Source organism: Bacillus rossius, chromosome 12 (assembly GCF_032445375.1).
Source record: "Bacillus rossius redtenbacheri isolate Brsri chromosome 12, Brsri_v3, whole genome shotgun sequence".
NCBI classification, from domain to species: domain Eukaryota; kingdom Metazoa; phylum Arthropoda; class Insecta; order Phasmatodea; family Bacillidae; genus Bacillus; species Bacillus rossius.
Genome location: NC_086339.1, coordinates 29324601 through 29351732, shown reverse-complemented (window position 1 = coordinate 29351732; position 27132 = coordinate 29324601). Strand labels below are relative to the sequence as shown.

General features: G+C 41.0%; 2 protein-coding genes across 5 annotated transcripts in view; one reads left to right on the top strand and one right to left on the bottom strand.

The window, feature by feature from the left end:
- Positions 1-27132, top strand: part of LOC134537782 (ADP-ribosylation factor-like protein 2-binding protein) — a 112543-nt gene that overhangs the window by 62769 nt on the left and 22642 nt on the right. Inside the window, exons 1-2 of one of the 3 annotated variants that reach the window (XM_063378578.1) lie at positions 23565-23720; positions 23800-23986. The exons of the other annotated variants lie outside the window; for them this stretch is intronic. Coding sequence (XP_063234648.1) covers positions 23812-23986 — 175 coding nt within the window. The 5' untranslated portion in view covers positions 23565-23720; positions 23800-23811. Of the gene's footprint in view, positions 1-23564; positions 23721-23799; positions 23987-27132 lie in introns of those variants that run through there. 3 annotated transcript variants of the gene reach the window in all.
- Positions 3998-18515, bottom strand: LOC134537780 (facilitated trehalose transporter Tret1-like). 2 transcript variants are annotated; one of them, XM_063378576.1, is made up of 4 exons: positions 17977-18515; positions 10858-10952; positions 8142-8404; positions 3998-5689 (listed from the first exon to the last, which is right to left on the bottom strand). In XM_063378576.1, exons 2-4 carry the CDS (start codon positions 10928-10930, stop codon positions 4562-4564), a joined length of 1464 nt encoding a protein of 487 aa, XP_063234646.1. In that variant the 5' UTR covers positions 10931-10952; positions 17977-18515; the 3' UTR covers positions 3998-4561. The 2 variants fall into 2 exon arrangements, with proteins under 2 accessions (XP_063234646.1, XP_063234647.1); XM_063378577.1 differs by lacking the exon at positions 17977-18515 and adding an exon at positions 17405-17546.

Genomic DNA, 27132 nt, shown 5'->3' with positions numbered 1-27132 from the left:
TTGTTTCGTACGAGTCCTTCATGTTCTCTTTTACCCTTTTTTTTTCAGTATCCTCGGGCTATGCTACGTCATTATGTTTGTTTTCTTACTCAGGAACTTAAAAAAAGAGGATCGTGTGCATAGCACAATAACACCAGCATCATTTTGAAGGAATAATACTTATTTTTTGTCGGATTTCACCAGTATGAGATGGTTTCACACATGTGAGAATAAGTTACAAACCTCCTTAAACATAACTTCTTGTTAAGTAAAATATGCACGAGATCGCTGCTGTCATAGTACCAGACTTTTCAAGCACCGCATGACGTCGAGATGGACTGCTAGGAAAACACAAGAATTTAAAACGAGAAAATTTGAACTGCACACGTATAATTTTCGCACGTATTGGCCATGTGAACTTGAGAAACGCTGCTGCCCAATGTCAAGTGCGCAGAGACTTGCCGAACCGGTTGAAACTGGTTACTGCTGTTAGCTGTTGCGATTAGCGAGCCGTTAGCGCTAGCTCGCCCCACGTGTCCCCCAAATTGGCTGCGCCAACGGTGAGGTCAAACCAAGATTTTGTCAATTGGTTCTCTGTTCGCGAAGGGAAATGTCATAAATTTTCACACAGGCAGAAAACGCCACACGCATTCTGATATTTACGTTGTGTTTAGAAGCATTGCTTCGCTGGCTGCAACGTCGTTTCGTGTGTTAATGGGTGAGTACGCCATCTTGGATTGTGACGTCACAGCGGCCATCTTGGACTCAGAATTCCTTAAAATTCCTCAAAATTAACTCAAAATTGCTCAAAAATCCTAGAAATTTCCTTTTTTTCAAGGGAAACATTCCTGTTTTTTTTTAGAGAAAATTTCCTTTTTATTCGTCAACAATTCAAAAATTCGGAATGTCTAAAAAGACTTTTGCCTTTGAAAGAACACAAATTCCCCATTGAGGCTTAAATCCATGTGGCAAGCCTCCAGTAAGCCTCTGGTGGGTAACTTTGACCTTGCCCGTAAACATTAACTCTTTAAATTTCGACCAAAAAATTCCAAAAAAAAAAAATTTAAAATTTTAAAAAATTTGCTTTCTTCAAAATTTTAGTTACTTAATCGATTTCGGTCCTTGGTTCGATTCCAGGCGAGAGTAAACCATGTAATTTATTAATTTAAAAATTATATAAAAATCTCAATTACAATTTAATTAAAACTAGAAAAAAATCCTGTGTTGTCACCCGCCGCGTAGTGCGTTACTTCTGCTATTTAGCCATGATTCTACGGAAAGAAACGCAGCTGGTAGTAGAAGAATTAGGCAGGTTATAGAACATGTGCTCAGACGTCGCGATCTGGATGCTCATGAACCTTGTATAACTTATAATAGGTAGTGAAAATAATTAAGAATAAATTTACATTGAAACCTTAAAAAAAAATTTGTTTGCTGCCCATTAACTATGTTTTTTAAATCCCACCTGAACAGTGGCGAACGCAGGGGTGGATAGGGGTGGTATACCCTCTTCCTCCTCCTCTGTAGTTGGGAAACAATTTGCAAAAATATCAGTGGAGACAGCGTGTTCTTTTTAAGGTGATGCAGTGTGAGCTGTTACCACACCTGCAATTTCTACTGTCCTATCCTAAGGCTACTACTGTAGCCCCGTATGTCAGTGTCAACAGTATGTTTAATAAACCTGTTGAAATTTTATTTTTTTTTAAATTTTTTTCCTCCCCTACCCTTCTCAAAAAAAAATTCCCTGTATCGGCCAATTGCAAATGAGGAATCAGCGACCCGTTTCTCCTCTTTACCATATAGGTATTTGCTAGGAATTTCTTTATTGTGATTTATTTCATATTTGTTTATGAGCTCTTGCCCGAACTTTTATCTGAATGTACGTCTGAACTTTACTGGGTCTCAAGACGTCTGCTGTCTTGTTAAGTGAACGTAGACTGCGGCCATGTCGCGCAAAAACTCTGAACTGCTAGCAGGCTTCGGCGCGCGGTACCTGTTGTGTGACGTCACTGGTTGTCCGGTGGCGCTGCCTGCGTGCAGTTTAGCGAAGAGTCAGCTGGCCACGGGACAACTTGGGGAAGCCTTCATTTCACAGACGAGAGAGCCACACCCGAAGTTCATGCTCGCTTTTTTTTTCCGTACCACAACAGGTGTATTTATTTGGGGGGGAAAAAAAAAATTCGCGGGCATTTATTCTCCAAATGCGCGGGTTTAACTTATATGTCATTCTTAAAATTAGTAAGAAGTAATTTAAATAATTATTCAGTAAATGAAGATAAAACTGTATCTGGTGTGGCATTAAATTTTGCGGTCGATTAGGATAGGTTAGCTATACATTATAAATTCTTTAAAACATTGTGGATGGTTGGTTATATTAGGTAAGTATAGCTACATTAAAATTATTGTAAAATCATTTTATGGTTGCTTAGCAAATAACTTTTTAATATGTAGCTATCCAGCGCTAGGAAACAGTTTACATGATTTCACAGTATCTTTAATGTAGCTATCCTAACCAAATCAACCGTCCACAATGTTTTAAAGTATTTATAATGTAGCTAACCTAACCTAATTGACCATTAGTTATCATGAGTTGTCCAAAATAAACATTCACGGACACACGGCAATACGGTATGAAAAATATACAAATCCATGAAGTACGTTTCTTCAATTTGGTATTGTCCTCTAAAAACAATTGCAAATTAATACCGTTGCCTTGTTTATGATCTTTCCTTTTATCAACACCGCCATATTTATTTACAATGAACAAAAAAAAACCGTAGATGTACGATCGGGCGTTTGGCTCTCTCGTCTGTGAAAAGAAGGCTTTCCGACAACTTGATGATCGTGTGGCGCAGTAAACACGAGAAATCATCGGGAAAACTTTTTCAATGCAATACATTTTCTTGTTCTGTAACCACCACTTTCGGAAAGTTCAAAAAAGCATAAGTGGCATTTACATTACATCTTTATTGTGCTTGTATGTACTAGCAAAAGAGTCTAAGAGACATCGTTAATTTTGTTTCATCTTGTTATCATTTTTTTAAATAAATTTTAATAGATTTTTATGAAGTGAATTTGCACGCAAATTTTTTTCCACTCATGATACAATGCTGTTTCTTACGTTCGTCTCTGGTTTTTACCAAATCATTTCTGCCAGGCCCGTCTAAAAAAACTTAGGAGTCAGGGGAAAATAATTTTGGTGAGTCCCCTCCCTATTTCAAACTCCACAGTTAAAAAATAATAATCTAAAATCTGTAAACGTGGCCATAACTGTAACGTGATATGTGCTTACGGTGGTACTCGTAAGGTTTACAAATAATTATATTAGCAAGAAAGTTTTAATTGGTGTCCTATCAGTGTAAACTCAAATGTTAAAAAAAAAAAATCTCGAAACCCAACCGGGGCCCAGAGATATTTCCCCCCCCCCCCCCCCCCCCTTTTTTCCCCTCTCGATGGCCATGATTGTTACTATTAAACTAATACCTCTACCGCACCTATTTTATTTCTAGATGAAAAAGTAACATTGCCACAAATATATATAGTAGTTCTTAAAACAATATATAACAAACTTATATAGGATGTCAACGGAATCGAGGGTGTGAAACTTTTGGGATCTACCCAATCCATTCTGCAAGATCTCAAGTTTAAAATAGATACTGGCAAGACGTGTTTAAGTAAGCACACTTGTCAGCTGGACACTCCTGGCATAGGGCAGGGACGTTATAATCTTCTAAAAAAAAATTATTTGCCATTTCCAATTGTCAACACCTGTAAAAGTGCTACAGTCGAGGCGCGCCCTGCATGTGTTCGTTATAATGATAAATAATCTGAGGTCACGCGCCATTTTCCCCATGTACTTATAACGAAAAAATAATATCCTCGCTTGCAATCAAACCAAAACAATAAACCAAAAAAAAACAGTCGCCTAAGTTTTTAAATACTATAGCAATTGCTGTGCGACGATGGGGTCACATTATTATTATTATTCATCATTCTTGTCTATAACTGAGTAAACTAATTTTATAACATTTATTTAATGTTTTTTTTTACAAAAAGATTATTACATACGTCTGGAGAAAGAGAGATGGGTCTGGTACCGATGCGGGTTTGGGAAAAGGGGGGGGGGGGGGGGATCAGAGTGGCATCAGCTGTGTGGGATTGATGGAGATGGTTGAGTGTTAAACCATCGCAAGTGGTGTTTCATTCTCTGTTGTCGGCGGCCATATTAAATTCTTGAAGAAGTTTTAGTCCTAGAGACATCTTGTTACCGTCTTGAGAGTCCAAAATGGTCACCGACATTTGAAGACATACTTCCTAAAAAATTTAAGGATGGCGAGACAATACTTGTAACGGTTTTGAACTCAACCCTCTTCTTCGTCGATCCATCACCGTCACACCCTGACCCAGAACCATTTTGCTTCCCTTAAAGGCATGGGTTGTTTATTCAGCAGTTTGTTATAGTCATTTATGCTGCACTTTAGTCTCTGAGAAAAAGAATTGTGCTGTATCATTATTATTATTTTCACTTTTTCTATAGCATGGATTTGCATACATAAAGTCCAAGCGCATATTTTCGATTTAATCAAAGTTTTGTCATTTCCTGATTTCCTTTCAGTTTCGTCTGAATCTCTGCACGAGTCTTGTTCTTAGTCTCGGGCAACCACACCGCCACATACACCGTGCTCAACACACACAACACACAGAAAAGTCCGTATGTAACATCATCTCCAAGTTCAGTTATCATTATAATGTGTAATTTTGTAACGATGAATTGCAGTGACCAACTCAAGAACACGCAGATTGAGCCGACCCATGCCTTGGACTCGGTGGGCACGATCTCGGACATGATGAGCCAGGGCAGCGGGCCGAACCCTGAAGCGTACGTCGAGATGAAAAGGGTCACCGAAATGCACGGGACCCAGCCGAAATTTTCCACGTACAAGCCGTCGATGTTTTTCAAGTAGAAGTGCAGGGCCAGCAGCGCGATGGAAATGGACATGCCGGCTCCCGAGAGGTAGAGGAACAGCTTTCTGCCGACCCTGTCCACCAGCATCAGCGTGACCAGCGACAGCACGAACTGTATGACGGCTATCAGCGTGTTGCACAGGTACGGGGACAGGGAGCCCTCGCCCCTCTCGAAGATGTCGACGGTGTTGTAGATGACGCCTTGGATGCCCGTCGTCTGGGCCACGATCACCAGGCCGAAGATGATCCGCATGGCCTTGGCGGTGGTGGACACGGGACCGCGCCGGAAAAGGCACTCCCAGATGTACCCCATCCTGGAGCTGCCGGACTCGACCCCTGCTTCGTCCGTCCTGCCCTCCTTGAGGAACTCCCTCATGCACTGCATCTCGGGCCGCGTGTCGTAGCCGGCCACGTGCTTGGCCCCCCGGAAGAACCGCAGCGCCTCCTCGGCCTGGTCGTCCCGCCCCTTGGCCAGCAGGTGGACCGGCGACTCGGGCATCCACGCGAAGCTCAGGAAGAACACGGCCGGCTGCACGGCGCACAGGACGGTCAGCCAGAAGTAGTCCACGAAGGCGTTGATGACGTAGCACCAGAGGAATCCCGCCGTGATCATGAAGTCCAGGTAGCAGCCCAGCATCCCCCGGATCTTCACTTCGGAGATCTCCTCGTTGTAGAGCGGGATGGCGACGGTCGTGGCGCCAACTGCGAATCCCGAAATGAAACGGGCCGTGTACAGTAGAGGAACCTGTTGGCAGAGAAATTGTTTTCAGCTGACGCTTTTACATTCAGAATGCACATGCTATCCATTCTTAAAATAAGCGAAGTTCCGTTTATGACGGAAATTTTTTTTCCATTAGTTTAATGATACTAGCTCCCTAAACATTTATATTTTATACAGCATTAATGTAATTTTATAAATGGTTTTAATGAATTGATTTGTTTGTACTTAAAGTGTTTTTGGACAATATATCTACATTAAGTTCAAATCATGTACCATTGCAATAAAATTTTAGAATAATCTAACATGGGATCTACACTATCATTCGTACTGTATATTTTGCTTGAAGTGAAAACCTTCAAGTTGTCGAAGCAAAAACGTTTGTTCAAATACATACATATGTCCAGATATGATCTGATTCCATGTTGTATGGATTATGAATGTATGGGCTCTCAATTTATGCTTGTTCAACATTTTTTAAATATAGGTACATTATAAATTCCTGCCACATTATAATTTCATATGAATTAATGGCTCAAATAAAGTTCAAAGAACTCCGACGAGGAATTCCTTTAAACATTGCTTCAAACCTGGTCATTAAAAAAAGAGTACATCAAAGATATACTAGTAATCAATAGTAGAATGATATGACTAGTAGTATTCGAAGGTTAATGCAATAATGTAATCGTGTGTATCAAGTAATAAGAAAGTTCAGCCGTATATTCACAGTTCACATATACATATCCTCCAAATTAATGTATCACTATCAGTTAATCCTTTGTAGTTCAGTTCAGGGATGGTTGTATGTCTTGGTTGGTGGTAGCCATAGACTTTGCGGAACCTTGGGATGTTCACTTTTCCGAGTCCCCATTATTTTGGAGAGGGACATTACTGGGAGACCAGAGGAAAATAAATTTCGACAGTGGATTTGCTCATTTATCTTACAAAAATAATTATGTTAATATTAAAATTCGAATGAATTACATATTAATGAAAAGATGTGTATAACTAGATAACAAAATTTACATTACATGTGTAATGGCAATAAAAGGACATGCACGGGACCCTGATAGTCGCGGGGACATGCCGGTTGCCCGACTTTCCCAGCCTTGGAGCCACCGTGTCTTTGCCTGCACATGGTTAGTTGAACTTCATCAGTTTTACATGTCAGCTGAGACACACAGTATGACCTATCATGCAGACCCTGCAACACAGTCTTTTATTCCAGCTGAAGACGACAGACATTTTCCCTGGGACTTTTTAAATGTTTTTTGTCTCACGTGTATACGATCTACTTCCCGAACTACCATTTCTCAAGACGATATTCTTGTTTTAACTACCTAGCAGCATCATAAACAGGTGGTGTTTTTGCTCGAATACTGTGTTGATTTAATAATCCTCCACATATATATTTTTTACAATTGGCGAGACATTATTTGACTCCTCTCTATTTATTGACAAACTCAACCACACTTAAAAAACAAAGAAGTTTTAATGAAAAACATTGGCCGAATGTTTTATAAGCTAGTAGGCTAAGTCTGAAAACACTTAACGGTTTCTGATATTGCAGTGTAGTATCAAGTAAGCCGGAAAATTTATATGTATGCATTGTAACATTGAACTATATGATAAATAATTGGGTTTTGAGGATTAGTTGTGTTATATTCGTTTTAATAAACAGAGTATTCTGGATTTAAGTCGGTATAAATATTTTGTGCAGTAAAGAGATATTTGACGATCGACAATCAAGAGGTACGTGTCAAATATGTGGCTTAAGTTTTCAAATGACTTCTCGTTAAAGCTGAGTAGTTTTTCTGTCGTGACCTCAATGGTTCTTCTATTTTTTATAAGCTAGTTTCTTTATTTATATATATATATATATATATATATACACACACCCGTATACCATCTGAATTTGTACTAAGTAATTTGCCTTGGCCACAAAAGATGTTTTAAAACAGGAAAATTGCTCAAAGATTGAAGTGACCAAGTGTCCAGGAATATAATATAAAGATAGAGAGAAATATGGAGAGGTATATATACAGGGGCGCAACAACAGGGGGGGGCAAGGGTATTTTGCCCCCCCCCCCCTTCTGAAACCTTGAAGTGGGGGCAAAAAGGGGAAAAGAAAGTGCTGTATAATCAATTTTTTATATAATAAAACTGCTTAAATAGCATCATTTTCCACCTTGAAATACAAATTTTCCCGGGAGAGGACCCCCCGGACCACCCCTTTCAGTAGGGGGGGGGGGGAGATCGATGATTCTTTATAAAAAAAGGTATATTGCCCCCCCTCCACCTTTGGAAATTTAGTTGTTGCGCCCCTGGATATATATAAAGATGTAGAGAGCTATAGATAGGGAGATAGACTGAGATAAAGATAGAAACAGAGATACAAAAAGAGAGAGAAAGATAGTGTAGGGAGATGGAAAGCGATAGTGAGCAAGGCGGATGGCGGTGGTGTCGGAACGTGTCTCACGCTGTAGCCGGCCACGATGACGAGCACCCAGCCCAGCAGGAAGGGGACGGCCAGCAGCAGCAGCAGCAGCCGCCTGCCCAGCAGGTCTGCGAGAAAGCCGGCGGGCACCGCGCCCACTATGGCGCCCAGGGGCATCATGGAGCCCACCCAGGAGGCCTCGTGGGCGCTCAGCCCCTCCGTGCCGTTGCCGGGCCTCTGCAGGTGGGCGAGGGCGGGGGAGGTCCAGCTGGTGACGCTGCCGGTGCACAGCATCGGCAGGCTCGCTGCAACACCGCGCGCGTGCCAGTCTCGCCCGACTGGGAGAAGTGGCCAGTTGAGAAGGCCAAGATGTCCATCAAGTTCTGTCCCTGCCCGAACACGCCCGAATATTCACCTTCGGCCAACCTCGGGATTTGTTTTATCTTTTGCGCAGGAAAAATTAATTCAAATATTAAAAGTGGTCGGTTAGGTTAGCTACATTAAAATAAACAGATAAATATGAAATAAACTCGAGGTTGGCCGAAGGTGAATATTCGGGCGTGTTCGGGCAGGGACAGAACTTGATGGACATCTTAGGCTTCCCAGTGGCCAGTCGGCACCGTGAACGTCACTTCGTCACAATGGGCGTCGAAACAGGGGAGGACAGGGGAAGGTGGGCCTGTAGGTCTTCTCGGGGGTTCTCCCGTCTCCCGTCATCCCGTGATGCCCCATTTCTCATCGCGTCAATTGCCATCATCTCTGATGACTAGGGTCGTGTACTTTTCCCCGAAAAAAAATTTCCAGACCAGCAGAGCATTAAAATTTGAGAGGCAAACTCTCCATCAGCAAGTTCAGATGTAAAGCTGGTTTGTGAATTTCACGCAGTTGCTAGCACAATGCATGCTTATTAATCAGTTATTTATTATTATTTGATTCAAGTTTCTTCTACAGTGTATATGTTAATGTTTAAATAGTTTCTTACATAATGTCTCTTTTGCTCTGATCCCTGAGCAGCAAAAGTAAATCCCCACTTATCTTCAACGACCTTTTGTCAGCCCAATATTTTCCAGTTTCTCGGGAGCTTATTCATTTATTTAATTTTTTTTAAATTAATTTTCCCTCTTTTGGATTTGTGCCACGTTGATGCCATATGACTGATGGTATAAGGTGAAATACTATAATCATATTATATGCAAATCATTGCCGTAGATATTATTAATGAGTTACAAACAGAAATTCCTGTTTTAACTGATGCCAGAAATGTCCTAAGCACCGTCCAGAATATGAACTAAATTCTGATGCCCCAAAAGTATATAGAGTATTTTCTAAGTCAGGGGTGACCAACATGCAGGTAGTGAGGCTCAGTTAAAAAAATTTAGATCTAGCAGGTAGATTATATCTTGTACTGTATTTTAGTATCAACATCAAACTTTTTTTCTCTCCCTGACTTTATGACATTTAAGTATCTTATAAATCATAAGCCCAAACAACTCATTATTTGAAAAGTAAAATTTCCAAATTGAATTTTTGCATGATGGTTCTCTTTTGTTTCATTAAAAATTTATTTAACAGTCGAGTAGTTATTTCTTGTTGGTGTGTGTGGTCCACTGTCCAAGCCTCGGCGGGCCAAAAAAAAAAATGGCCTGCGGGCCACGCGTTGGTGACACACTGACACAGACAGTGTGGCCCAGATGACCTCCTTCCAATCCCGGCCACATTCGGCGTTAGCAGTGCGCCTCGTGTGTGAACCACATCCAGTGTGGTTGCGTGCAATTGTACCTTGCACGGCGGCCTTCGCCTTAACTGCCTCGCAGAGTTCCAAGAATCTGTCATCTATGCGAATGTTTTATGATTTTGCGGTCTTCTCTTGGAGATGGGGGATGCATGTAAAGAAAATAACTGCTGTTAAGTAGTCTTACCGAAGAAAATATTTATACCAGGCCATACAGTGTGCAGAATAGGGACATTTACTTACAATACCATTAAAAAAAAGAAGTGTGTGTTAAGACATTAAGGCAGCCATCTCACCACGTCTTTTCATTTATACAAATACTCAAATAACAAATGTTTTTGTCAACTAGAAAATTTTACTTTCTTGGCACTATGACAGTTTGGCATGTCAAAATCTTTGCAAACAGATAATACTTACGTTTTCTCACTTTAGTTCGCAAATATTTTGGTAGAAGCCATTCCAGTTTAACCATATAATTTATATTTTATGCCACAATGTGAGTTAATATATGAACTATAATGACAGAATGCTTAAAAAACTTTCTTTTTTTTAGTTTATTTTGAAAAAAAAAAAAAAAAGAATCAATGACGATATTCGAACCACGCCTCTCCAGGTTACCAAGCGCGCTCTACCGCTGTACTACTAAACCTCTTGGGAATTTAGAACAAGACTATGTTTATATAATCATTGTGATGCCAGCTTTCTTAGGTATTTAAAAACTTGTGATTACTTTTTAATATTACTTTATTAGTTTACAGATATATTCCAGGGTGGTTTCACTATCATAAAATTTCATTTGGCACACCAATACTTTTGGTATTCCACTAATGTTTACGAAAGTGACTATATGCGGGTATATTGCTACACTGGGTCTGCCATCTTTGTGACATATTACCATTCATCGACTTCCGTTCCATACTCACGAAATTACTCCACCCAAATGCCGTATACCGAGAGCCAAGGTGTTTACACATCAAAAAATAAATATTTTTATTTGTAGTAATATGATTTTTTTTTTCAACTCACCCAGAAGACCCGCCAAGTACTGGGGCCACTTCATGGCTTCTTGCGTGGACACGTCCATCTTGATAGGGTCCATGTCGAGACACAGGCTCGCCTACCTGAAAAGCACGTTCACGCGAATGCACGCCTGTTTTTTTACATGCGTGCTAACTTTTAATGCCCTGGGAAGTCACCAGGGTTAGTGTGGTGATCAGGGCGGACCAATTTTTTTTTCCTAGCCTAAGTTATACTAAGTGTGTGTGGGGGGGAGGGGGTGGTTCCAGGTTAGGGGAGGACCTAAGTGTGTCTCAAGCCGAAGCCTATATACTCTACCATGCGGGGTTCTAACCATGCAGATCAAGGGCGGGTGCATCGTGTGCTTATTGGGGTTACTGGCCAGCCATGGCTGCAATTGGCGCCGCTTTGGTCGCCTAGCCTAAAGGCTAACTAAAGTGACCCAGGGAAAACCTGCATAGACACAGGGAAAACCCTGGGCCGGGTCATGCGGGGATCAGTTAATCATGCGGTAATAAGCAGGAAAACTACTGGACAAGAAGGGGGAAAAAAGGTCCAGGTAAGAAGAGTTGGGCGGGACAGAAAGATTCAACAATGCAGGGGTTGGGCGCTTGGGCCTTGCGGCCCGCATTATTTTTTTTTTGTGCCAGTTGCTGGCGTCGAGCTGTCTCGCGGCGCTCCTGTTACCATGACGTCCGCCCCTTCTCCGTGTCTGTCCTGTCCTGTCCTGTCCTGTCCTGTCCTGTCCTCTCCTGTCCTGTCCTGTCCTGTCCTGTCCTGTCCTGTCCTGTCTGGCGCGAGACGACAGGGCTGTAGCCTCGGCGCGGAACGACCAGGCGCTCAGGAGCGAAGCTGCCCTGTCCGCAGCTAACCAGTGGCGGCCTCAGACCTCAAGGGACCCCGCCCCTTCTACTGTCACGGGGGGCCATGCAGGGGGCCTTGAGAGGTGTGTGTGTGTGTGTGTGTGTGTGTGTAATACCCCCCCAGGCCCACCCCTGGGAAAGTTTGAAAAATAAAACCTTTTAAAACACGGTTTCCAAGCCAACCCGGAACTTAAATTTCAACAATGCTTTTGCTCATTTATCTCGAGAAAGTTTTGTTTTCATTCCTCACAAAAACGTTTCTCTGATTGGTTTTAAAAAATCCTTACGATCAAGTTCCGATAAAATCGCGTTTTTATGTGAGGTAGTAACATCTAAGAAATCATGAATCAAGAAATCATGAATTGACCAGCAATTTAAACTGCAAGCTATAAAAAAACTTTTTTTTCCAAACAACGTCCATATTTTTAATAAAGAAATGTAAAATGAAATGGGCGGGCGCGGGGCGCGAACTGTAGCTGTCGCCCTGTTCGCCGGCCCTGGAGCCGCCAACTCCAGCTGCGAGTGCGACCAGGGGCACTCACCCCTCCCTCCCCTCCCTCCCCACCCTCCTGCCGCGCGGCCCCGCGTCGAACATTTACCGTCGACGCAAATGTACCCTTATTCAGCTCATAACCTGAACATAATCTATTCGAATTTCCACCGCTAGAATTCGCTGCCGGAGCAGCTACGTCAACTATCGAATCATTTGTTTAGCATACACCAATTTAAAACTATATTATGAAACGGTTCCGATAAAAGCAAAAAAAAAAAACCTTGAATAAATACTAAACACCTGTTTTGGATCTGATTTTCTACAATGAATTTTATTAAAATACTGCCCAACTTGTTTAAACTCATTAAAAATTTAATTATTAAAAATTTCCCTTTGGCTTTGTAAACTTTGGTTCACGCCATCCGCCACAGATGGCAGCACCGTAGTTACACAGTTCCGTTCCTTGACTTCCGTCCCTTGATTTCCGTCAAAAACCTCCTTGTCAGTGAGACGAAAGATAAGGATCAAAGTAAAACAAAACAATAAAATTGTCTGACTTTTCGAACCGAGCAGCTGGTTTGCCTTGGGAGCAGCTAATGGTCGGTCTGACGTCACGCATCCTAATCACCCCGCGCAGTGATAGTAGGAAACCAGTGTGTCAGACGCGCCACGCTGGTTTCCACGCCTTTTCGCCTCGCCTTTGTTGTCGTATTGCAGATAACTACCGAGTTCGCCGTCCTTGGAAACGACAGCGGGTGTAAGTGTGGAGTTAAGGAATTGCCAGGAGACGGCATGCTAAAACGTTGATAATTTAACTTTTTTTCTACCTCGCCTTCGCCATAGCCATATTGTCACGCTCAAAAATTTTCGGAAATGGTACTTGACCACGTCTGATGATGGTTAGTAAATATGAATTATAATCCCCGGCGTTAATCACAGTCACTTTCGTAAAATAAAGTCAATTAAAACTGTTTCCACGATGCCAGCAATGCACTTTCGCATACGTTTGCATACTTTTGCATGTTTTTGCAACTCGTAATCCGAAACTTTGAGCTCTCAACTCGGATATTAGATCCGGTGTTAGCATTAAAATTGTGAGAATTTCTACAGTTATTTCCAATAGGGTTATTTATCGTATTTTAACTATCATAAATTTATTTTTATATTCCATTGAAATCATGGACTGACACTCGTAAATGAAGGTTTGTTTTCAACGCATGATTACGCGTGTTTCAAATATTAGAGTACCCTAAATATCCAATCCCTCTTATCTGTGAATTTTCACTTTTTTCTAACGCGCGCGGGTAGATACCTAAAAAAAAAAAAAAGTAATTACGACGTTACGAAAACTGCATTGAGGAAAATGTATAGGGGAAAGACTACTTAGTAATTTTGTTTAAGGGCGTCAGGGATCACATATCAGTGCCATAAACTTAAAGCTCCAGTACATCCAACCCAAACTGTCCGGTAATCCTATGTTGTACAGAATGTTTCAAAATTCGTGGTACGTGTGTCAGGTTGGTGACAACACAACTAGACAAGAAAAGTAGTATAGGAATGGCGGTGCGGTGGCAGTAGGAGTGTGGATTGCGATGGAGTCAATGACCGACCGCCGATGTCACAGCAGCCATCTTAGATGACCTTTGACTTTGACATTTAGTTTTCAAATTTACCTTTGACCTTGACCTTCGACTTCAGTCGCCATCTTGGATTGCGCCATATTGTTATCGAAAGAAGCACCATCCAAAGCACAAACAACGAAAACACGCTTGGTACGTCCACGTGATCACAAAAATGACAATGTGCGAGTTAATGGCGCCAGACGCAGGTCCACCATCTGGACGAAATCAACGAAAAAGTGAGCTCTGCAAATGCGCGGAATTTTGGCAACATATCGGCAAAGGATAGGACGCCAAAATCCGTTCCCTAAAAATGAGTGTCCTATCGTGCAGTAGTAACACGGCTAGGGTACAGGTGTAGCATATTAAACACCTAAACCCTTATTTTTTAGTCTCGGAATACCGGCCTTGGGTATCAAAGGCGGTCATTTTTAGCCTCTCGTGGAAGGGCTGCCAACCCCGGCAGCCTTCAGCAAGTAGCGAGGCGAATAAAGTCTACAATATTCGCCCGCAACTCTCGGCGGAGAGCTATTGAAATATTCGCTGGGTACCTATTTGAACAAGAGTTAATATAGTTTTCTCAAATTGCTCAAAAAGACTTTAAGCGTTTCAAATAAAGTAAAGTGTAATATTTGTGTGGTCGGTTGGACAATGATAACGGACAACTAGTCGGCTTCTGTAAAATATTGCCGAGTTATGCTTTGGATTTTAAATTTTAAATGTTACACTTTGTGGTGGTAATTTTATATAAAATGCCAAATATGAAGTTTTAGTGATAAATGGTAAATTAAATTTTGTTACATGGTTTAATGGATATTGGTTATTTTGTCACAGCAAGGAAGGGCCAAGCGAGTTCAAGTAAAGGATGGAGCTGGACTCATCATTCCAAGACACAGAAAGCACGGCCATATACTGTGTTTGTGAACACATCGAATTATCATATTTTTTATCATTATAATAATTGGTTATACTCTAACCTTGGCCATCTGGAAGTAAGATAAGTGAGTGAATCGTGTGCGTCAGTGAGTAAATTATTTAGCTGTGAAATAGCCCTAAAAATAATTTAATATATTTTCATCTTCTGCTCGTGACTCCAAAATAGTGTTACAATTTACCAACATAGCTGTTAAAATTCAGGTGATATAAACAAAGAAACGAGCGTTTTATTATTATTTTTTGCTAGTAGTACTGCAACATAGATGCGGTGTTATTAAAATAACTAAATGCAAAGTTATAATTAGACGCAGTTCTTGTTTTAATAAATTGCTCATAGTTATTAAATATCAGGCATCACTTAAAGCTTATTTACGATTGAGTATGTAATAATTAACGAATAAGAATCAGTCATTTGCTCATAATATTATTGTGTATACGAGTGTGATGGTCTATGATTGTAAACAGTTTCACTAGTACACACACGGTAATGTTTTAAGAACAGAACTTATTATTACTCTTAATTCTTGAGCACTCAATCGTAAATTAGCCTTAATACCATCAGTGTTCTAGCATCACAAGTGTAATTATCAAATCTCGGCCAATAACATTCCTGATATATTTAGAAAATAATTTACTTCGAATTCAAACCATAACATTTTTTCCACCCAACGCCGTATTTGCTAGGCCATCGGTGTTGGCTAGGCTCGGATTGGTTCTCGACAATATGTCGACTTTTTTTTAAATTTAGTGTTTAGTTTTTCTTTTTAATCGTTAAGTAAATGAGTTGTTGGCTTTATGGGGTGAATTCTGTATTTCTACATAACCCAGGCTGAAGATGGACGTTAACTGATTCTTGTCCTCGTCGAAGTCAGCTGAAGTAAACAAGGCCATGGCGTGCGTTTGTTTGCATGTGGCACTCAAACGAAATGTTTTTGTCAAAGTTAATAAACGTAAAGTAGCGCGTTTGTTTGCACGTAGCACTCAAACGAAATGTTTTTGTCAAAGTTAATAAACATAAAGTAGTCATTTGATACAGATAAAATACTCCCTTCACTGAAACCCTGACAAACAACGTGTCTCAAGATTTCATAACATCAACAACGCAAGAGCTGTGGTCGCGCCATGACACACGTTTTTTTACACTTCTATTGGAAAATAATTCGTTAAATGTTTGACACAAACATTTTCTTCTGCGTAGTTTGTACGAGTGGTGTATAAATATAATATATGGATAGTGGTATATATGGGCATAGTATGTTTATTAAATTGGAAGTACGTATATAATACTATAGACATATTTAACTTAATACTGGCTATAATTATATAAACCTTAAAATCAAAAATTTACATTTATATATTCCTAAAAATTAATATAATTATAATCAGAATAAATCTATCAAATAAAAATTAATAATATTACTTATTAATTATTATAAAAAATTCCAAATATTCTCGTTAATTTTCACACATACTGTATTTTATTTAGCCATTACCTCCCCATGCGATAAACAACAAGTTATTAAAAATGAAGTACGTGTAGTCTTGGAGAAATAAAAATCTTTATAGGTATAACCATGCTTCATAAGAAACATGTTTGTAACCTGAGGCCGGGTTTATAAACTACGCAAGGAACGTAACTACGCAACATGCACAAAAATCAAGAAAGTCAGTCTCTTTATAAAACACACAAGTCGCAAAACGACACCAATCATATTAACTTCGAATTTTAAACAGTAGCAAACAATTTTATACCCCTGCCTTCTTTTGATAATTCATATTTGTCATTAAAACAAAACAAAAAGTTGTCAATAGTTTTATTTCAAAGTGTTATTTTCTTTCACAGTGTAAAAGTTTAACAAGTGCAAACATGATGTATGTATCCGACAAAAATAAAATCGTCCTCTTCTATGCAAATAACATCTGCGTCTCGAAAATTTTTCGGAATACTTCTTTAAAATACTGCAGTCGAAAACGCAAGCCAAAACGCAAGAAAGTTTGAAGTTGAACTTACGGTGCGTTATTGCGCATCGTGTAGTTTATAAACTCTATAATGTGGTTGCTGAAGTTTAACTGTTGCTTTTATAACTTTGAGGAAGAAATTAAAAAAAAAACATCTTGAAGATTTTTAAACGTCAATTACCACATGTAATATACCTTTAATTTTAGTTACCATCACTCACACGTAGCCTACAAAAACATACCCCGCCGTGAAGATAAAAATAAAGAGATAAAACTTTAACGTTTTCCCCTATTATTTACGTAACTGAGATAACATAACCGACATTTTACTTCAATAACAGGAAAAAATAAAAATAAACGAAGAATCACAAGAGCGGATTATTTGGGCATCTGACTCAGATTCAATGAATTTAAGGTTTCTCCCGCCTACCGGGGCACACGTGCGATGCGCAGAGCTTTCAGATGAAAAAAGATGCGATTTGAAAATATTCTCAAGATATCCGGGTGGTCTCTGTTTTTCGAAAAGCATTTACGAATACGCTGAGGACTCTTGTTTTCCGTATTTAGTTTTTTAACTATATTTTCAAGAGAGTGAAAATGGCATAAAAACGCGTTATTTCAGAGTAAATTTTTAGACTTGAAAATTCCGGTACATATTTTTGAAAGCATTTAAATGCCATGGTTACCTCTCAAATCTCATGCTGAGCGCCAGTTCACAGCTTTAACACTGCTGGTGGGGTTTTTCCGCTACCTTCAATTCCTTCAGCGGTGCATCAACATCTCCTTGGGGGTCACGGTAGAAACATTATACAAGTCGCGAACGTCATCTCGCTGGTTTCACCGAACACAGGGGCGAAGCCAGGGGGGGTGGGGGGGTTAGGGGTTCCAATCTCCCCCCCCCCCCTTAGCACCAAATCTTTAATTCATTTCTTATTCATCACTCAAACAAATTTTATATTAAAATTAATAAAAATTTTACCATTACAATATTTAAATTTAAGTACCGAAAACTGCTAAAATAACACTATTTTACACCTTAAAATCCAAATTTTCCCGGGGGAGGACCCCCGGACCCCCCCCCCCCCCCCTCCCGGAATACGGTGGAGCCCTGCTTCTTAACACCCCTCATACATAAATCCTGGCTACGCCACTGACCGAACCTGCCCACTCTGTGCTGCCGCCAGAGTGAGCGACGCGAGGTCTCGAAGAGTGGCGAGCCGCGCGGCTCTGCGGTCGAGGAAGTTGTTGTTGTTTTTACCTGTGGCTCGTGCGGGCGGGACCTCCCCCGGGTCGACTGACTGCCCGCGAGACGTCACAGTCCGAGGTCGTCCGTTGCGCAACAGCGCCCTCTGTGCGCGCCTCGCGGGAACCTGACGGCCGAATGCCGCTCCGACGTCCCGACGTACGGGCCTGAGCCACTTCTTCCCTGCTTGTCCTTCCCCCACCCCCGTCTCCACACTCTCTCACCATCACGCTCTCGTCTCTTTTTTTTATATCTGCCAACCGGTCCTCGACCGGGAAGCCTCAAGATGTACATAAAGTTCCGCCATTCCCGATTACACCCGAACAATTCAACTTCGGCCAACCTCCGGTTTATTTATATACATATTTATATTTCTCTGTTTATTTCAATGTAGCTATACTGACCTAACTAACCGTCTGTGGTGTTTTAAAGTGTTTTAATGTAGCTAACCTATAACCGACCACTTTTAATATTTGAATTCATTTTTTCCTGCGCAAAAAATAAAACAAATCCCGAAGTTGGCCGAAGGTGAATTGTTCGGGTGTAATCGGGAATGGCAGATCTTTATGTGCATCTTAGGTCTCCCCTCCTCGACCAGACGTCCTGAGGCGCACGTGACCTATCACCCCGCGTGACGTATCTCCGCTTGACTGCAGGCCAAACATCGCTGTTTGCTTCCCGGACAGATGTCGTTCACAGCCCGGAACTACTGCTAGTAGTTTCGTAACGAACAACAACCCTACAGCCAAGGCTACGATTTTTTTTTATTGACACTCAGGAAATCAAAGCAAAGGTTTTTTTATGGAAGAGCTGTGAAGACGAACTCGTTCATCTTCCTACATTCCTCCTCCCGATTAAGACCACCCTTAAAAAAGGCATTAGCGATACGTATGTCGGAAGTAACACATATCGAACGAGCTTAAGTACTATTATGAGCTTTCAGCTGTCCAAATATCACCAGAATTTCTAAGAAAAAATTGTTTTCCCAAATTTTCTTCCCCTCTCATCCCGTTACCCCTTCCTCGCGAGGCAAAGGGCTTTTGTATCCACGCATTACTCGAAATCCTGTTTCTTTTATGTATTCAGCCTTCTTTTTAACTCCGTGTAAATATGCATGGTTTGAAGCTACATAGTGTTCTTAGCATTTTTTTCCCCACATAAAAACATATAAGGTAACTATATTCATAATTTAAAAATATGTGGGCTGATGTGAAATTTCTTCATGTAAGTATTTTTTGGGAAAAAAAATTTAATAATTATTTCCACATTTTTCCAGGATTTCCACTAAGGCGTTCGGGTACCTTTCGAGTATTGTGGCAAATCTATGGAGGGTTGAAGTGTTAAATTCTTACCTGACAAAGACTCCAAGCAGTTCGTGACTATATGGCACAGCCTTGAGTGTAAGTGACCTTGAGCCAGTCGGGGACAGTACTCAGAATCATGAATTACTGAGACTAATACTTAAAAAAAAAAAAAAGTAGATTTGGGACCATCCACTAGATAGTGCTTTTTATAATATTTTACTACCATAGCTATTATATTGACTGTGAGAATTAATGCCTAAGTTATTATCAGTCAAGCAAACCGGTAAAAATTAATTCACTTTATTTTGTTAGCCACATATTTTGTTGTGGGACATACCATAAATTTTGCATCTCCTAGTAATTTATATTATATATAACATGCTTTTTTTACAAAACTGCATTAAGTGTTTCTCCCACGAGTATAAATATCCATTAGTAAGCATTAGTAAGAGATAGCGTGACACGTCGCGCCAAACATGGTTTCGGTTTTCACTGTAAGGGCCCTTACGCACGGGTGGCTTTCTGTCGCTCTTAATGGAACCATTGGATATATAATATACATTATATTATTTATTATTATAATATACATTATATTATATATATTCAGTGATGGAACCAATGCTTTGTAATTGTTCCATGCACACGAACGACTCTTTTTTTTATCGCCGCGACTAAAAAAGACGCCACTGGTCCCATTTCTTTCGCGGGTCGCCGCGTCCAAACAGTCGTTGACCGAACTCGCACTTCACTTCCACTCCACTTTCAGGATTCCGTACGGGGGTCGGCGTCGCCGCTTTCATACCAGTTGGCCGTCTTATCCGGAATGGGTTGGAGTGGTTGTGACGTGTAGCGTCATCCCGGGCAGACCCGAGGCCCGAAGCATCCAGAACACTGGCGTGAATGCACGTCACTCCGAGCGGCGGCCTCTGAAAGCCCGCGGAATTCCCAGGCCACTAGGGCAGTGGTTCCCAAACTTTTTCAGCTGGCGACCCACCATTCCTTATAGGAATACCTCCCCGGTCTATCGGCCCATAGTAGAGTAAAAAACCTTATTTAATCCTATCCCTTTCTTATGTACATATATATATATATAATACCATCAAATATTGCAAATATATACATATATCTGCTTTTTTTAAGATACCGATTGATTATTGATAAACAATTTGTGCTCTGATTTGAAAATGGTTGACAAAATATAAGCACTTTGCAGCAAAACAGTTATTTATTTAACAATATATATGTGTTTGCACACAATTCGATTTTTTTTAGATGTTTCTTATCTTTTCTGATGGTTTATTCGATGGTTTCTGATAGTTTTAGGATCGTGTCGCGACCCACTGGTGGGAACCGTTGCACTAGGGGATAGATGACAGCACCGATGAGGTGGGAGTGGGGGGCAGGGGGTTGCGAGGTCAAGCCGCCCTGACCTCTGAAGCTATGCGCGAGTGACGTCAGGCTACTGGCACGCGTCCCAGTGCACATGGGACGATATACTATAGACCGAGTCTAGTCTTATGCTCACCAGCCCTTCATTGGCTAGCGATTCGCCAACTGAACGGTCAGGATTATTGAATTTTAAGTAGTGACTCGGAAAATATTTTAATGCCCTAGAAAATAAATATCAAACACCTGCTGAATTAAAACTTAGATACTGCACAGTGACTCAAGATTAAGTAGGGCTATATAACTTCATAAACGCGCCAACCGCGACGACAATTTTTTTTTTTACATTTATTTTTTGCAAGCAAGCCGTTCATTGTTGAACCCACAAAATATTCTACTGCGCAGCTAGTCAACAATCCATATGTACTTGGCACGGAGTTGGGGGATTGTCAGGTGATGACATCTGTGACGCAGTTAAAAATGCGGAGATAGTAAGTTTCAAACGACCACATTTAATGGAAGAGACTGTTTTTGACGGTGGGAATAATTGCTCGTACTCCACGGTGCAAACGCAACACTTCACTGCGGTGTTTGTGAAGTAATCACTGCGTGCGTGGCCACCCTTGGTGCCATTGGCGGATCCAGGATTTTGGTTTGGGAGGGGCTTGACCCAGCTGAGGCTAGGCTTTATCAAGGCAAACACTAAAACAATAGTGGACCCAGATGCTTTTGGAGGGGGCTTGAGCCCCTTTAGCCCCCCCCCCCCCCCCTCTGGATCCGCTACTGCTTGATGCCCAGCCAGTCTCCGGGGGGCTCGTCATCGGCCAGTACCTCGGCCTCGAAGTGCGTCGGGGCGGGAGCGTGCGCGCAGTGCGGAGCGCCGGGGAAGGCAGGAACGCCCCAAGGTCGCCCGCGAGCGCACGAGTCGACCACGTGACACGCGACGGGCGCCTGCCGGCCGCGAGACGGTGGAACTCCCAGAGTCGACGCGTCGTCTGCTCCAGGCATGGGCCCCCACATTCGATTACTAGCCCTGGACCCAGTGGCGTAGCCAGGATTTGTGTATGGGGGGGTGTTAAGAAGCATGCCAGCCCCCCCCCCCCCCCCCTTTATGAAAGCGGTGGGTCCGGGGGTCCTCCCCCGGGAAAATTAGGAGTTTAAGGTGTAAAATAGTGCTATTTTAGCAGTTTTCAGTACTTAAATTTAAATATTGTAATGGTAAAAATTTTATTAATTTAAAATGAAATTTGTTTGAGTGATGAATAAGAAATTAATTATAGATTTGGTGCTAAGGGGGGGGGGGGGGTTGAACCCCTAACCCCCCCCCCTCCCCTGGCTACGCTCCTGCCTGGACCCAGGATCGGCGACGGGAGGGGGGGGGGGGGGCTGATTTATAATTGCATGGTTATTTCTTACCTACACTCTGTTTCGAATGTTATTTAACCTGAAAACACACGGTATAATTATGGTTGTCATTTTATAAGTCCGAACTAAGCTTTATTTATAAAATTATTTTACTTTCAAGACTACCCCCACAGCGAGTATGTAGGCTATATTTATTTCACATGATGAGATAAAAAAAAAAATCAGGACTGGGCCCCCACCCTTATGGCGGCCATGGCTTCCTGGTTTGTCCAGCTTCGTGTGGGAACAGTCATTGGTGGGAAGATCAAGTGTTAAAATTGTTACTGCCGTGTAATGCAAGTTCTGGTCGATTCATTTCTATTTGAATCAAGTTCCCATGGTTTCGTATTAGAAAAACTTTCAAAGATTTGTCTCCCATAATGACGGGATTTTGACCATTAGATTTTTTATAAAACTTGCAAATTATTAATCATCAGGAAAAAAAATAAAAAATGAATTAATCAAAATCATCGCCGAAATTTAATTTACAGGTTAGTTTGAAAAACGTTGTTTTAAAGAGTTTGTTTTATTCAAATTTTCCGGGGTAGTCTCTCTGGAGACCACCAGGCCCCCCCAATAAGGCCCTTCTCATAAATATTAAGGCACCTCAGAAGTAAGTGACGCAGAGCTCCACAAAGCGTAGAGTGACCTCTGCCTACGAATCGCTCGGGATTTGCTCAAGGAGTCTAATTATTGATATCATTCAAGAGCAGTCACTTTTTCCCATGCATATTTCGTTTTCATCGTGTATTTTTTGTACAGTGGGGAAAACAAAGGTATTTTCACTTAAGTTTTTGGGTATGTTAAATAAGATACGCGGTATTTTATAAATTATACAGTCACCGCACCGCCATAGGCGTGCCCAGACATTTACATTAGGGGGGGGGGGGGGGGGGCTGCTAAATTTTTAAATCAGAAGCTGAATTTAGAATATTAAATAGCCTAAATACATTCACTCATTGCCGTGTTTATATTTTTGTGCAGTATCAAAGAGATATGTTTACTAGTTAATATTTATATCCGTATAATTTTAACAATCTTAAAAATATTTTTTTTCCATAGACAATGTTTAAAGGGTAGGCCCTACTTACCCATTTTCCCCCCTCGAATTTTCCAATAGCTTGGTCCAGATCTACCTTGAAATGAACTTCTTTTTAGTGAATGCAAACACAGCAATTCAGACAACAGAACTTTAACAAACCTCTTAATTTTTTTTTTTTTGCTTGGCCATGACCTCGTGTTTTAAATAAACTAAGGCGGCTGTATTTACAGAACGATAAAATGTTTAAAAATATCGTTAATTAGATCGCTGCAAAACTGAAAAACAGTTTGAGTGTCACAATGCCAGGAATATACGAATATTAACGAACGCATTAGAGAAAATGCCGATCTGAGTGATTACATTAGGGGGGGGGGGCATGCCCCCCCCCCCCCTGTAGGCACGCCTATGGTCACCGTTTAGAGACGCATTGAGGCGCGTCACCGAAGTGAAGACTGCGCGCCAGTGTGGAGTCTGTCGCGTGGAGCCGTGGACGTGCAAGCCACTCCAGTCGCCAGTCGCCAGTGCAAAACTGCACTCGGAGGAAGCAAGTCCGTGTGTCTGCGTTCTTGCTACAGAAAAAACAGAATATATTGGATTCATCCGATCCTACACAACTGATTTACGTAAGGGATATTTATACACACTTTACAGTGAGCTAACCAACACTTTTTTTTCCCTTCATCTGTCAATATTCCTTTGCAGTCGTGTCGCAGAATGAAATTCTATCCCGCACTTCTGCAATTAATCTTTCCGGTGTGCAAACTCTGCTCCGCCGCCACTCGAAGAGAACAGCCCCGGTGCAGGAAGAGCCGCGAACCGAACAAAACGCGCCGGATTGCTGCGCCGGAACGGTGGGTATTGCAGCTCCGAGACACTGACGTATTCACAGGTGCGTTGCTTCCCTAAACAATCAGTGACCCCAAAATTTGTAGCAACTCTAGCACATTGAGTGTTGTGCATGTTGCATACCTGCCAGGCGTTGCAGTTTCTTTTCGTTCTAAATATAGGCACTAGAATTTCTCGAAAAAAGGTGGGTTTAGGGTAATAACATTAGTCGACTTTTTCATTAGTTCTGACATGCGTATTAATACAACGCCTTAAAAATAATTTACCGCGTCATAAAATCGTAAGGGAAAAAAAGGGTTTTAACCTCAGTTGTATCAATGAAATAATTTTACGTCAGCTAATAGTGTTGCTTTGGTTGTAAAATTTTGCTCCACTAAACTAGTTGTCCAGTCTCCAACTTGAAAGGGGAATGCCAGCCTTGGGAATCACTGTAGACCAGAAGTCGTGTAGATGTAAAGGCAGTCCCTGACAGGGCTTCCAGGCGGCGTGCAGACCTTCAGGTGTTGACGCGCCATTTACCAACAGCTCAACATTTTTCAACAATGAATCATTACGAATAGCTCTTAAGAGCCATTGCATGTTTCTATACAAGTTTCGTTCCACGGTTTCGTCTATAACGTGTAATTTTTTAGACAGTTGCAAAGGGTAAAACAAGACTTTTTCACTGACTTATTTTATGTTAGAAAATTTCAGCACACAGTGTCGTAAGTGATATAGGGAAGATCAGGGAGCCTTTATCTTTAATATTCCATCATAAAATGACAGAATCACCGCCACAAGTTCTCATAGAGGCGCCCTACCGACGAGAAGACTGCGCGCCAGCTTTGTGCCTGGCGCATAGAGGCGAAAAGGCGTGTGATGCGCTGGCCAGTATCGCCCTTAGTGCTCGTGCACTCAACAGACGGCCACCTTAACGTGTTGGTGGTATTCACTCTCTTTATTGTGTGTGTGTGTGTCTGTATAATATACGCGCAATATGTTTGCAATCACATACTTAAGGTGAGTTTACGATTGAGAATTAAGAATTAGTCATGTATTCAACTATGTATAATATAAGTGGAATGGTTATGATTGTCGTGTAGGAATATTTGACGGGTCGTGTGCGAATCATATGTTGAATATAAGACTTAACAGAGATGGTTATATTTTATATTATTTTCTTTATGAATGAAGGAAAGCGCCAATCAGAACACAGTAGTATGTGTTGGCGCGAAGTAGGGAACGTAGGTTATGATGTAGTAAAAAGTGAGTAGGAAATACAGAATTACTGGCATCGTGTTAACAAATGATAAAATACTTAAAATATTTCACGAAATATTAAAAAAAAGCTTTGATTGTAATATTTATTTTGTTTTTAAGATTTCGGAAATTGATTACTCTCATGTGTTTCTCGTTAATTTATGCTATCATACGAGTATATAAATATGTATTAGCAAGCCATGAATATATTTTCTAACTCTAAAGCCATTATATGGTGGCTTTGAATAGATTATATTAGCATCACATTAACTAATATTTATATATTAAAGTTCAATATCTTCTATTCTGTTTTGGGTACGGATTTGAGGTTAAGAGCTGAAATGTTGCACTTTTTAGGTTCAATATTAGTCACGTGACTGGTATTTTAAGTAGGTCCATAGCCAAATTCACATAGAATAAAAATGTTACGTTGAACAAATTAGCAAATAGAAACGATTCCAAACCGAAATGCACTTCATAATGCAAACGACGATATCTACGAACACAAAAATATAACTTAAATAACATGGCTGCTCTCTCGCACGAATTTTATTGGTTGGAATTAATGACCACTAATTAAATTATACACTGGATATTAATTAACCATGTGCCCGTTGGCGTACAGCTTAGGTTTGTAATTCTTAATGTTTTTAATCGTAAACCCACCTTAGGTCGGGCAGCTTCGTGAGCTCATCCAAGGAGGAAAATCAGTCCTCGAAAAAAGCAGGCGAGTCGCCACATTTGGAGGGGGGAGGGGGGGGGGGTTGTAAGCAGGTGTCCTTGGCCACCGCCAGGGTACCTCAAGGTCGCTAGAGCGATTGCTGGGAGTTCCCTCATTGGCCCCTCTCGACGATTTCTGGGCGGCGATAAACTGTACAACGCTCGCAACCCACCGATACGATGCCTCCTCGTGTGTTCAAGGTTTCGACCTTAAGGGCGCGGTTATATGGGACTATGAACTGCAGTATGTCCCAGTTACAACTGTAAGTGTTGTAGAGTTTTGGTTCAAGGAGACGATTAAAAGAGTAACTCACAGTTTTAGGGTGCGGTTACACGGGACCCTGAACTACTTCAGATGAACATGTTTAAGTAAACACGTTTACAAACGCGAAAGTGTACGGTTACACGGTAGTTGCTGAAAAGTGTGTTTAGCTCTAAAACCGATTGTCTACTGTCAACGAATGACTGTGTTGTTGATCTCTATTTTGTAATTGTATCCAGAAAACGCGGGATTTTCTCACTTGTTTATACAGCATTATCAGAAGAAATGGAATGTGTTTTCATATTGCTCAATATTTTTTTACAAATCGCGAATTCAAACATCATGCACAGTAAAATTTTTAAACTTATTTTTTATTATTTTTTGAGCGAGAGTACCTATCTCAATTTTAAGGAAATTAAGGTCAGCATCAATTAAAAATATAAATGTATATATATAATTATCTGTTGATTTTTTTTTTGTTGCATTCGGTAAAATATTACTCGAACTTGTGCCAGAAACACTTTCCATCTTGAATTTCTGCAAAAGACTGTTTATATTCTAAACAGCCAATCAGAGGCTAATGTAGAAGATATGTCGATCTGAACTACTTTGCCAACCTGTTTAAGTTAAATGGGAAATGGCCTCGAACGAAACATGTTCAGACTGTGTGTAACCGCACTCAACAGCTGAACATGTTCACTTGAAGTAGTTCAGACTCCCGTGTAACCGCGCTCTAAGATAAGCGTAAAGCGCTTTGCGTTCTGTAATTTACTGAGAGTGAGTCTGTCGTTCCAGTTCAACATGCGTTTCGTTTAAATTTCAATTATGATCCCTCGTGTAGCAAAAACATATTATGTCGATGGTATATGCAGTTCGAAACTACCGGATGTGTGTGTAGAGGGAAAAGCACGGGGCGACCAAAAGTATATTGTTCAGGATGTGGACCCTGCCAGAGCATCTTACCTGCG

Bases quoted from the DNA above. Each gene is read 5' to 3' on its own strand.
- LOC134537780 (XM_063378576.1), bottom strand. From the start codon at position 10,930: ATGGACCCTATCAAGATGGACGTGTCCACGCAAGAAGCCATGAAGTGG. The intron at 8,405-10,857 runs GTGAGTTGAAAA...GCGGTGTTGCAG, and splicing joins GTACTTGGCGGGTCTTCTGG to CGAGCCTGCCGATGCTGTGC. The intron at 5,690-8,141 runs GTGAGACACGTT...CTCTGCCAACAG, and splicing joins TCATCGTGGCCGGCTACAGC to GTTCCTCTACTGTACACGGC.